We start from the raw sequence: 13,424 nt of genomic DNA on the forward strand, positions 1-13,424 counted from the left end.
GATTAATATCAAAAAATTAATAGGTATAATCAGGCCCGTAGCCAGACCAAATTTTCAGGTGGGGTAGAGCAAATTTTTTTCGGGGGGGAGGGCGTTATATATAAAAACATTAATGCAATTTTTAATGTTTATATACATGACATTTCATTAAATTTTAGGGGGGCAACGCTCCCCTTGCACCTCCACTGACTACGGGTTTGGGTACTTATAACGGTTTTCGCAAATCCAAAATAATATGGCCATTATGGCCTTAGGGCTTAGATAAATAATCGGGGAAATTAAATACGTAAACCAAGATAAGAAAATAATCGGTTACGAATTTACGACTATGACAATGAAGTTCATATAAGACATTATACATATAATAGACATTATTTCAGAATTGTTCAAAAAATAACTTTTTTAATAATATTTTTGTGCATATTTTTGAATTTGCATGCATACCTTAACATTTTGATGCGTATATTTATGCATATTTAATATTTTTTAACGCACATTTGTTGGTTTTTAATCCATATAAATTCGCGCTCTAGTGATAACTACGTAATATCAAAAGCATCTATAAAGTCTAGGGTCGAGTTAACAAATATACCACCCGGGGGTATATTTTAAAACTCCACCCTTTACACTCCTAGTACTAGTCATAAAAATAGATTACATCAAAAATAATACTCTTAAAAATTTGTTAACGGTATTAGTTAAGAAAAAAAAAACATTAGGCGTGTTAAGTTAAATAATAGGTAAGCTGTGTGGCCAGCAGCAGAGTAGGGCAATCGAATGTAATATGGGAGAGGTTACACTGGTTACAGATACATTCATACAATTGTACAAATTAAGTGTGCAAAAGGGTCAAAGAGACAGTTATTTAAGCCAAGTTTATAAGTGACTAGGTAATAAATTATACTCATACGAAGACGATTAAATTGAACAATATATAATAAGTGGTATTTTTGTCTAGAAAATTTTAGGTATTAAAACAGGCGTTACCTATTGAAAATATTAGGTAAAATATATTTATATTTCGATGATTAGTCGAAGTGAAATCATCAAAAATGTTTTCCAGTTAGAACATTTAGAACTGTTCAACAGTTCAACTGTTAGAAGATTATAGATGTAACTTTTTAAGAAAAGGATAAAAATATAAAATCAGTCTTGACCACGATGTATAATTATATCTTAAATCGTGGTCTTGACCCTTGGGTAGATCAATAGGAGAAGGGCAGATTAGATTAGCTGATGTGGATTTGGCCAGTATATATATTACTTAAATAGTTATACTCATGGTCTTATATACGTTGGTTGTATATAAGAGTGTAAGACCGTGGTTATACTATATATTATTAAATATTTAAATAGGTAATATACTAATACATTATAGTATCTTGAATTATGTAATATGTCTAACTAAACACTGGAAACAGAAAAAGTGAATGTTTTATTTTTTTTATAAATAAAATAATTTAGCCATGCCGCCATGGTGTAACTAAAATTACAGTTCAAAATATGTTCAAAACCTTGTTTGTTTACAATGTTTACATTATGAATGGTGATACCGATTATAAATTACCATAAAATATTTTAACTTCTCAATTGTGGTCACACTGATTTATGAAGAAAGTTCCTGAATTTTCTAGAAATGATTGTATTGAAGAAACTATCATAAAATCACAAGACACAAATTATAATCATTTTCTATTAAAATTTGCAATTATCACATAACCATTGAGTATTGACTATTGACGTTATTCGCATTTCGCTGATTCGTGTGAATTTTAAATGTTTTAATACTGAGAAATCATCATTCTAATTTCTACACATTTTGTCTTGTAAATTCAATATTGTGCGATCGTTTTAACTTCCATCTGTTGTAATATAATTATATTTTTGGCATTTCATCGTGTTGGATACTGGGAATTCAAATAGTGCACCATTTTGAATTTCTCGAGTCAACTTTGCAATTCTTACAGGAGTCGACTTTTACTACAGAAAATTCAACATGTTTCCTAATGCATTAACTACTGATATGTTTGGAAACGATAATCCATATAGGTATGTTGAAATGTATAATATTTTTGTGAATAATATTTTTGTTGAACAAATGTCCCATTTGTAAAATTTGGATGAAGATTTAATTATGTTATCTTGTTTTGAACTTAAGTTTAGGTTTTTTTTTTTGCTGAACATCAGTTTTCAATCTGAAACTTAATTTTTGTAAAGATTGTTTAGAATGTTCTGAGTGTTCTTACCCTACTTATTTCTTATCCAATAATACATTTTTTATTATTGTGATATCTAGGGCACGGATGTTGTTGCATTTGCAACTTCTTTTCTATTGTTCGGATTCGTTGCTAAGTAGATTATAAATTTGTTTCAAATGAGTACCAATTAATACATAAAAATTTTAAGTGCAACTTTTTGCAATTTTTGACCTTTTTTTAATTTTATTGCAATTTTGTTAATTATTGTCATTTTCAATACAATTTTATGTGTTTTTTTGTGTTTTCACTTTTTTTTTGTTAGATTATACAGGTTTAATCTATGGTTATGTCGGGCTTTATTGGTTGTGACTCGTGACGGCTTATTTGTCCGTCGTCGTCGGCGGTAACTGGAAAAACCATTTAATTAGTAGAAAAAAATCAAAAAATAGTTTAAATAAAAAGCTTTAATTTTTAATAAAATTATTTGTAGATTTCTGAAAAAATAAGAAAACCGGACAATTTACTAGATTTTTAATGACAACTGACGAGAATTTGAATTTGAATCTTTTTTATTATCTACTCGTTAATATTTTTTTTAATTTTTTTGGTACAAAATATTTTTTTATTGCAATTTTTAAGTGCAATTTTGGGTTTTTTTCACAGCAATAATGCAATCAATTTTATAACATTTTTAGTGCAACAACATCCGAGCCCTAGTGATATCTAAAATAAACCAACAATATATTTCAAAAAATACAACATTAATTTTTATTTAAATCTACAATTTCTTTACATTTTTAAAACTAAACACACTACCTATGTGCAGTGGCGTATTCAACATTTATTTTATATGGAAAAGGGGAGCTATCACATCCAGTCCATAACACACGAGATTTTTTAAATGCTCATTTCACATTTGTTCTATCTGGGCTCGAATATTAAATCCTTTTTCCAAGCTCTTTTCGAGCAAAGAAAAAGCACCATTGACTCAAATTGAACAGTTTTGTTTTGTAACATGCCATAAGCAGGTTAGGTACATATGCTTGTGTACTAATAGTTAACATAGAATTGGTTAATTAGGTTAATTAAGAGCATAATTTTGTGGGCTTAGAGTAGGTAGATCACAAACACCATGATAGATTGCTTACGGCGCTGTTTCGCAAAGTTATCTCTCTAATCAAACATAATATTAAAATGTACATGTAAATTAAGTTATGTAAATTCATTTAAAGGGACAGTACCTAATTAGTTTTTGTTGCTGAGTTTTAAAAAGATAGAATTTTATTTGTATAATTATTTTGCATTCCCCCAAAACTGAAGACTGAAAGCCAAATTAGTTGTTTAAAACTAATTTGGAGAGTTTTATTCCTGAAAAGTTGAGTGAAAAGTTTAATTTTATTGGGAGTATATTTATTGTCATATGTTTAGAAGAGTTTTTGCAACTTAAGGTATTTAATGAAAGTTTTTTTAAATGTATGTAATGTGTAAAGCTTAAGTTAAGCATTGGTCTAGAATTACATATCGATATTTTGCTACCTATTGGAGAAGTAGATATTGGGATGAATCCAAAATAACATTAGGACTTAGCTCTAATTTCATAGATTAAAGATTATAAAAATTAATTATTTTATTTTGATTTAAATAATCATTTTGTAAACCAGTCTTCCGTACTATATTCATTTTAATAACTCATAAACTATATATTTTATTTGACTTTGTGATTAAAGTTGACTATCTATCATTTATTATTATTATTTTTATATCTATTCTTTTTATTTCATATTATATTAAAAAATGTATTTTATCTTATGTAGCACTAAGTTTATATGACTGCTAGATTGCTTGCTTAAACAATCATTAAACATTTAATGTTAAGATTTAACCATCAATAGTATTATAGTAAGCATTTGGCAAGAACCAAAGATAAATTAATAATTAATGATCTATAATTAGTTCTTTCAATTCTATACTTTAGTAAACTATTAAATTAATCATTTTTTTATGCAATTAAACAATTCTTGGAAACAAAAGTTATTTAAAATATTACTAAACAAAAAAAAAAAAAAATAGTTTCCATGAGAAGTATTATGGTATAAAATATCAACACTATATTTCAGATATAATTAAATATTTACTCTTATTTTAACAAAAATTATTAATCATTTCAATTAATTCAGAAATTCAATGCGCCAAATGGACCAAATGATGAATTCATTTTTTGGTGGTGGATTTCCTGATCCGATGGCTGGCATGATGATGCCATTTGGTGGTGGAATGTTTGGAAATTTTGGTTCTATGATGGGTAATATGAATAGTTCTATGAATATGATGCTCAGTGGTAATCAACCAGGCCAATCATTCAGTAGCAGCAGTACATTTATGTCATACTCATCAAATGGACCGAATGGACAACCTCAAGTACGTACATTATTATGCATCAAAGATAATTTTTTATTTATTTGGTTTTGTATTCAATATTTCTTAGGTATATAAAGCTTCCACTTCTACACGTACCGGTCCAGGAGGAATAAAAGAAACAAAAAAAGCAGTTTGTGATTCAAGGACAGGTGTTAAGAAGTTGGCTATTGGACATCATATTGGAGACCGTGCACACATTGTTGAACGTCAACAAAATTTATATTCAGGAGACCAAGAAGAAAACCAAGAATATATTAATTTAGAAGATGGTTGGTATAATTTAAAAACAGAGTAAAAGCTAAATATTATGATACCTAAATTTAATTTATTTCTTTTCATCATAAGCGTAAATAGCCCAAAATTTTGGGAAGACTTAAGCTCCCTATTAATTTCTAAAAATGTTTTATTATTATCCTTAGTATTAATTGTTGAATTGAGTAGGAAATTTAGCAGACATTTTGGGAAGAGGGACTAATTTTATTCTTCCTATATAGATACACTATAAATAAAACAGCAATTGTTTTGAGTGATGCTCTCTACACGTATGTGTATTAAACGGTATGTAAAAAAATGTGCTTTCAACGCTCAAAAAAACTAAAAAACAATCATTCTGATGGCTCAAAATCCAAATGATATTTTCTGCATGTCTACTTTACAACAGCTGCAATTCTCTGACTTAACCACTACAAACTATACCAATATGCTTTTGACAATGGTTTGTTTCTTGACATCTGGTAAATCTGTTCTATAACTCCAATTTTAAAATCTGGTGACTCGTCTATTGTCACTTATTACCATCCAATTTCTATCATATTTCACCTTGGAAAAATCTTTGAACCTATTGTGCCTAATAATATTAAAAGATATTTTAATCATGTGTTAATAAACGAGCAACAGTTTCTATCCTGATAAGGGTACCATAACTAGTAATCTTGTTTTTACAATTTATATTAGTGATTGTCTGAAGTTGAGGTTATTATTACTGATTTTAAAAAACCCTTATACAGTCAACCATCAGTTATTAATAGACAAACAGAAGTGCTTAGGCGTTAGTAATCCACTTTTACCCATGCTTAAGTTTTATTGGAAAGGCAGAAAAAAATTTGTTTCTATTTCAGGATCCTCTTCTAAAATGTATGTTGTAACTGTAACATCTAGTATTCCTCAGGGTGGTCCCTAAGCCCATTATTATTCTCTCTTTTTGTTAATTCATTACCCCAATGGCTTACCCAAGCAAAATGTTAACTTTATGCATGTGATATTAAAATATTTTCTTAGATTAGCTCACCTGACAATTCCTTTCTGCTTCAAAGTGAATTAAATATATTCTACAAATGGGTTTCCCACCTAGGACTATCTCTAAATTTAGCCATATGTCATATAATCTCTTTATCCAAAACTCATTCTCCCATTCTATACAATTATTTTTCATAATATGACTTCAAATTAAAACGTGTTAAGTATTTACAGTATTAAAGATTAAGGATTTAATTATTGATTTGATGTCGGTTTTAATCCGTATGTCAATAATGTAGTTAATAAAGGTCTAAAATCACTCGACTTTATCACATGTTACACAAAACTCTTTAAATCTTCCAGGTGTCCGTGCCCATTATATTTAATATTCATCATTTACCTCACAACTATACCAACATAAAACAGGTTCTCAATATCTTAATATTATCCTTTCGCCACAATATTGCAGACCTAGAGTTTCTATTTGCTCTGTTAAATGGCTCACTTGACGGTATACCATTCATTTAAAACCAAGTCTTAATTCTATATTCCAGCACATAAAATATCATACAGGTACAGCCAGATACTTCATTAAATGCTTAGAGCTACAAATTTAGTTATAAGTATATAGGCCACGTCCCTCACTTTTAAATTTGTTTCTATCTATACTGTGTATTTTTATTTTTGTAATAGTACTTATCTTAACTATCATATTAATTCATTTTTAATGTATGTTATTTTTATCATACTAATAATAATAAAAGCTATAGGAATGATACATAACATAATATAAGATTTCTGTATTTGTAATCTATATTATTTATATTTCAATGATAATTAATACTATTTTACATGCATATAAAATGTTACATGTTTTGAAATGAATGACGACTTAACAATTTTTATTTTTAGATGAAGCAGAAGAGTTCAACAATGAATGGCGCAATAAAGCTCAAAACTTGAATTCACATCGTAGTCGTTATTTGCCCTACACTCATAGGTATGTATGATTGTATGATATATTTTGATTTTATTTTGTATATGAAATAAATATTAGAATATAGTAGATATTACTAATTTTAAATTAATTTTGTAAAAAAAAAAAAAAGTAATAACTTAATTTGATAATATAGTCATAAGTCATAACTACATAACATTTAGAGTAGTAAGTATTTTTGTTAAATTAGGTGAATATATAAGTATGTACAAACGTCAAAATAAACATAATTTAATGTCACAAATTTTTATTCTTAATTGATATAGAAATATATTCAAGTTTAGAATAGCTAATAAATTTATTTTATCGTTCTATTTTAATTTAAAATTTTTAAGTTTTTTCTATAGTGATCAGTTCCAAGAACTTTTTATTATTAAGAACTCTTCTATTTAAATATAAAAAACTACATTAAAATTTCATCTTTATTCTTAAAAGTAACATTTTTTTCAAAAAACAATCTATTCGTAATAATTTAAGATTCTGAAAGGAGTTATAAGTTTGTTGATATTTTATTTTTATATTATTTTTAATTTTTGGGTTTATAAAAATGCTTTATTTATGAACTTTAAAGTTAATATCTGATAGTAAATTGGATCTAGTTGACTCTTAGTGTAAATAATTCCTAAGAATTTCAAAATAACTGAAAAATAAAATAAAAATATGAAAAACTGACATTTTTACATTAATCCATATTTCCATATATATCCGTATTTGGCCAAGTACATAGTTATATTGATATTTAATAAAATAATAACTTGAAACTGTTTTTTTGTTTATAAATACTTTATCATCAACATTTTCAATTGTTTGACAAACTTTGTCAAATAATTTATGTGGTTTGTTTTTAGCAAAAATTAATTCAATCTGCTATATTAATATTTACTAATAGATAAATAAATATATAATAATACATTTGATGTACTTAGAAATACAGTCTGGCATACTACTACTCAAAATCATTTTTTTATTGTATATAATGACATATCATTAAATTTCAGTTTAATATTACAGTATCTTACTCAATGAGGTATACTGGTATACTTAACTCCTTCTTATACATCCGAGAAATTTCCCTTTTTATTTGATTTTTAAATCTAAGCATGATTTGATGATTTATGTTAAAATGTAATTTATCATTGAGGGATGGAATTTTTATGAAAATTAAGTTTGTTCTGTATTTATGTTTAAGTTATAATAACACTGCACTATTAACTGCTTTTTAAGAATTTACATGTTTACACCTCTAAACACTTTAACACTATTATATTTTTAGTTGATTTTATGTTTGTACACACTGGTATTATTTTTTTTTATTTTATGTTTACAATTAGAGTTCAAAATTCTTCAGTTCCTTTAAAAAGGCATCTCAAGGCATTACCCCCTCCTCCTTCAACATTACGTAGCAGGTATGTGTAGTAATAATAAATAATAAATCAGTTATTATTTATGATGAAATATATAATGGATAACTGTCTTTTTTTATTTGTTAGTTGGTTTTTAATACCTTACTGATTACAGATGTTGTTATTAATTTTATATATTAAGTTTTACTCACTAAAATAAAATAATTAAATTTGTTGCTTGCTTAATTTAGGTGCAATTATTTTATTTTATCTTAAAAAAAAAAAAAACCAATAGTTAGTGTTCAAAATTATTCAGTGTTGTGCTGAAGAAACATTTTTTTGAGGCATCTGTCTAAAATGGTTAAATGTGTGATAATTAATGTTAAAAATATATAATGAAATATTATAAAGTTAATTTTGCTATAAAAAATTATTTATGAAACATAAAAATTTCATATTTTAAGCAGGTAGGTACTTAATTTTTTGTTTTATCTGAAATTTAAAAATTGTTCAGCACACCACTGGTAATATTTTTCTTATTATCTATATAAGTTATGTCAGGTGAGTTAACATTTCAATAAAAAGTTTTTATGAGCATGCTATACTCATTTGAATCTAGTATTTTTATTCTCTTTATACATTTGTTAATAATTAACCTTAAGTGCTTCTTTATTGATTTGCCTTTTAATTTCACATACAAAATTTAGTTTTACAGACATTGATATATCAATATGGTCTAAATTAGTGTTTCCCAACCTATGGTTCGCGACTGTCGACCCATAAATAAATATAATATGAAGTAATACAAATTATTATTATAATTACTATATAATATTATAGTGACTAAATATATGGAAATCTAATATAATTTAGTGATCATTGATTTTGTATCACATTTGGAGGTGTAAACAACTGCATAAATTAAAGTATGCAAATTAATGGGTTTGAATAAAATAAAAAAATTTAATTACTCATTTTATTCATATAAAAATCGATATTATGTTATTATGATTTAACTTCTATAACTTTCTTAAATAATATGTAGGTTGTTAATATCTATATGCTCTTTAGTAACATAATATATAACAAGGTACAATTGTATATCTTGTCTAGAAAAAATAACAGTACTTGTGTTCTCTTAATCACAGTCACATGCTCAGGAAATGTTATTACTATTTTCTGTTTTAAATTCGTATTTCTGTTAAACTGTTAAAGTGATTGACTGCTGTAACACTGACACTTGTGTAAAAAAGTTTGTAATTTTATTGCGCGACATTTTAATTGTAAACAAATAAATTTCAAAATTCAAATATAAGCAATAAGACAAAAAAAAAAAAAAATCTATAATTGAAAAATGCAATAATTATAATTATATGTAAGTACTTAATGCAATAATTCCTTATTAATATAATAACGAATACTTTTTTTTTCATAATCTGTATTAAATGTATATTAAATTATTTACTTTTTAAAATTACCTTATAAATATTTTATAAGATTCACAATAAAATACAATATAAAAATTGAATGTTATAGTTCAATCTTCTGTTTCGTTGAGCAAATATATTAATAACTTTATAATAATAATATTGTTATCAACAATTTATAAATTTATGTTTTGTATTATTGTAAAAGTAAAAAGATAAATATAAGGATGTGCACTCTGCATGCCATGTGTTCAAAATTAAGGTAATCGTAATAATGCATAAGTACCTAAAAAATTAAATTGGTAACACATTTTGATATAGCCAATGAAAGAGGGGATACCAACCCCACTTGAATCTGCGCCTGTATATATATATCCAGTGTCTATGTAAGGGGTTTTAACCCCTTACCCCCTCCCCTATGAAGATGCCTCTGCTTAACTATAATGAAACTGTGTCTTATCTAGTTAGATTAAGTTTTGTTATTTTAAAAATTGTAATACTTTTTCATACATGAAAAAGATTCCAAAAGTAAATTCATAACTTTATAATCAGAATTATTTATAGCAAGGAAAAAATTTAAAATAATGTGTTCCGTAGAAATTACTAGATATCTTAATTAATAATTGATATCATCTTTTCAAACTTAAATATTTAAATTTAAATTAACAATAATAAAGTTTATCATTAGCCACTATAATTTGATATCAAAACATCTATATAAAAAAAAAACTTGGAACTTGTCATAATGTCTTACAGCGTGTGTTTTTTTTATATCCTGTTTATTTTTAATCCATATGTATGTTAACTATCCAATACTAAAAATTAGAATTTTCTGACTACATATTATGAAACATTCTTTAGTTTAGGTTATTTTTTTATGAATACTTTTTATGTTGACATTTTTATTCTTATCAATTATAAAAGTTTAAAAATTGTACATAAATAACTGCCATGTATTATATATTTTGTTTTTCAGTGAGGTGTTGCCTATAGAAAGTCAGCAAGATCAAGGAAGAAAACGTGCAGCAAAGCAGCGAACCCCTAAAAAGATCCAACAATATCCTGTTAATGACGCCTAAGTTATGCTAGCAAGTTAATTTTTCTTACTATCTATTAATTTTATAATATAGAATAAATAAAATTACCTTAGAAAATTCTACACTTTCATTGTATTCACAAATTATATTTCAAACTGTGTTCCATAAAATAATGTTAAGGAAATGGTGTGAAAGAGTATGACATTTAAATAGTATACATTTAATATTGTAATACGTAATATTAATTATTTTATAAGAATTATGATTTAAAAAAGGATTAGGCTATTCTTAATGTTTGGTATTTTTTTTTTATACATATATATACTTATTATGTGAGTGATTAATTGATCTTTATAGTATTCAATTTGCTATTCTTGATGGTAAAGCTTAATTATAGTTAATACTTATTTTAATTATAATAATAAAAAACAAATTATTTGTTCAAAAAAAATTTATTTTCATGTCAACATTTTATCCTTTTCCATAGTATAACTAATAATGTCTAATTTATAATAAATAATATTATAAGAAAAAAATAACTGTATAATATCTAACTAGAAAATATTTTATCATCACTTAAGAAAATAATATTTGAGAAAAAAAATTAATTTTATATAATTGTGAATGCTAAATTAACCAGATAAATTGTAATTATTAACGCCTTCATTATTGTTATTTTCATCAACACCAAGTTTAAAGATATCATCATTAATTTTGCACATTTGATCAAGAAAGTCGTTGTCTTCTAATATTTTTGCAACTTCAGATAGTATATTACAAAATTGAACCTTGGTCATCTTAAGATGTTTACTACTTGTATTAAGTATCTTTTCAACCTCATTGTCGATTTCCTAAAAAAATATAATTGAAATAAATAGAATGCAATTTAACATTTAGTTTAAGTTTTCTTTACATTTAATGTAATAAATTTATCAGATGGAACTTTAATTCGGTGTTTAATTGTTGGATCTTCATCATCATCACAAAACAATGTGAATGTGGACTGAAGTGCTGCTTTAAAATAAACACCAGCTAATAAATGACCTTTGTTATTGGTGGCCAATAAGCTTCTAAAGTTATAAACTAAATTTCGACGTTCAGTCACAGACACTGGAGAATGATAAGATGCTCCTACATACACCAAGTTGGTTTCTGGTTTGTTTGATCCGTTCCATACGGACCATTGCACATACTTTTCACCGACCATTGTTTGATAACAATACTCTTTTTGAGGACAAGATGATGGAACAAAACGACCTATTGAAAAGATACATGATATGAGTTAAAATAAATAATAAAAGATGATTTTAGTGAAAATATTTACCAGTATGAGGATATTGTTGATCGATCATTACAGTAATAACTCTACCAATTTGATAACCTGGATCCAACAATATCACACCACCACGACCATTGATTTCAATTTGCATTGCAACCATAACATGTTCTTTATCACTTACCCATGGGTCTGGATAGTCATTACTAATGTATCCCTCATGGCTCTAAATATTTAAAAAGAAAAAATTGTGATTTAGATGAAGTATTAGGTATAGGTACATGTTAACAATTAATAAAAAGTGAAAACTAACCTCTATAGATTCTTCACAAGACACCAAATAAAGGCTATTTTTAACACCAGGAAATCTGCTTTCCAACAATGCCAGTTTACCAATCAACAACAAACCAAGACCAACACAGGTATTTGCATTTTTAGTTAATGGTGGTTGATATTTTCTAAAGAAGTATTCCAGTGTTTCATATTTTCCATTTTTGAATTCATTATAAAATCTAAAACAGAAGTATAATTTAAGTTTTGATATAATAAGTAAGTATATCATGTTTATATTTTATTTACTTGATGAAGTTTGTTATTGAATCATAATTATATTCCTGAAGTAATAATTGTACTTCATTTTCAAATTGTCTGGTCAGCTCTTCATATTCCTCAATAGAGCTGACCACGAGGGGTGGCCTTGAACTACCCCATTTTGGCAAGGGCACTGGCTGACCAATTGGCCAGTCGTCCGCTTTCTGGCCATAGTTCAGCCAAAATGCATACTCATCATCATTATTGTGGTTGTCAGGAGAAGGCCGGGTTTCGAGTCAACTCGGCCATTCATTTCCCCATCTACCGACTGTTGGTATGTAGCTGGATTCATCCCTGTAGCAGCTGTCTTCTACAGCGCCAACAGGCCCTTCTACTTCTAGTAATTTTTTCTCACGCTCTAAATATAAATAAATTAAAATATTAAGTTACTAACCTAATAAAATTTAAATTAATGTATTTTTAGAAATTAATAGTGAATCAAACTAACACCTGCATGCCTTTTTATTAAAATAATGTAAAAACAAAGATTATTTATATTCAGTGTCAGAAATAATAAATAAATAACTTTTTTTTTTATATAATACTATATTGGAGATATTATTGTTTATATAAAATAAACATATACATTCAATAGTCTTCCTTTTTTTATATAACCTACATATTTAATACAATTTGTAACAATAAAATTATCTTGACATCATAAAATAATGTTGTATTAAACTAACAAACTCATATATTATTATGTAATTAAATAAATAATTACACATACATTCTAAAACACAATGAATTAAATATAAATAAATCGTTATTATTTTGTAGGTTAGTAAATCATTCAAAACTCAAAAAGTAATAAATTGTTTTTAACAATAATTAGTGTTGCCTTTGCTTATTTGTCTAAGTACTGTATAGTGTTATAATATATATTTTTTTTTATTTTAGA

General features: G+C 26.2%; 2 protein-coding genes across 3 annotated transcripts; one reads left to right on the plus strand and one right to left on the minus strand.

Moving 5' to 3' along the window:
- Positions 1–1,653: 1,653 nt before the first annotated feature.
- LOC114131643 (myeloid leukemia factor) lies at positions 1,654–10,773 on the plus strand. 2 transcript variants are annotated; one of them, XM_027996904.2, is made up of 6 exons: positions 1,655–2,049; positions 4,376–4,616; positions 4,684–4,885; positions 6,765–6,852; positions 8,181–8,255; positions 10,596–10,773. In XM_027996904.2, the coding sequence occupies exons 1-6, from the start codon at positions 1,997–1,999 to the stop codon at positions 10,696–10,698; spliced, it is 762 nt and encodes a 253-aa protein (XP_027852705.1). In that variant the 5' UTR covers positions 1,655–1,996; the 3' UTR covers positions 10,699–10,773. The 2 variants fall into 2 exon arrangements, with proteins under 2 accessions (XP_027852706.1, XP_027852705.1); XM_027996905.2 differs by lacking the exon at positions 8,181–8,255 and having other exon boundaries at positions 1,654–2,049.
- A 316-nt stretch (positions 10,774–11,089) lies between these two features.
- On the minus strand, positions 11,090–12,759 carry LOC114131642 (uncharacterized; the record flags this gene model as incomplete). Its single annotated transcript, XM_027996902.2, has 5 exons — positions 11,090–11,507; positions 11,570–11,913; positions 11,981–12,158; positions 12,246–12,444; positions 12,512–12,759. Coding segments are annotated over 5 exons (1,188 nt in total), but the record flags the coding sequence as incomplete, so codon positions are not given.
- Between the last annotated feature and the right edge of the window lie 665 nt (positions 12,760–13,424).

The sequence above is a fragment of the Aphis gossypii genome, chromosome 2 (genome assembly GCF_020184175.1).
Source record: "Aphis gossypii isolate Hap1 chromosome 2, ASM2018417v2, whole genome shotgun sequence".
NCBI classification, from domain to species: domain Eukaryota; kingdom Metazoa; phylum Arthropoda; class Insecta; order Hemiptera; family Aphididae; genus Aphis; species Aphis gossypii.

Excerpts from the sequence above, each read along its gene's own strand:
- LOC114131643 (XM_027996904.2), top strand. The coding sequence starts at position 1,997 with ATGTTTCCTAATGCATTAACTACTGATATGTTTGGAAACGATAATCCA. Across the intron at positions 6,853-8,180 it reads TATTTGCCCTACACTCATAG|AGTTCAAAATTCTTCAGTTC; the intron begins GTATGTATGATT and ends GTTTACAATTAG. Across the intron at positions 8,256-10,595 it reads CCTTCAACATTACGTAGCAG|TGAGGTGTTGCCTATAGAAA; the intron begins GTATGTGTAGTA and ends TTTGTTTTTCAG.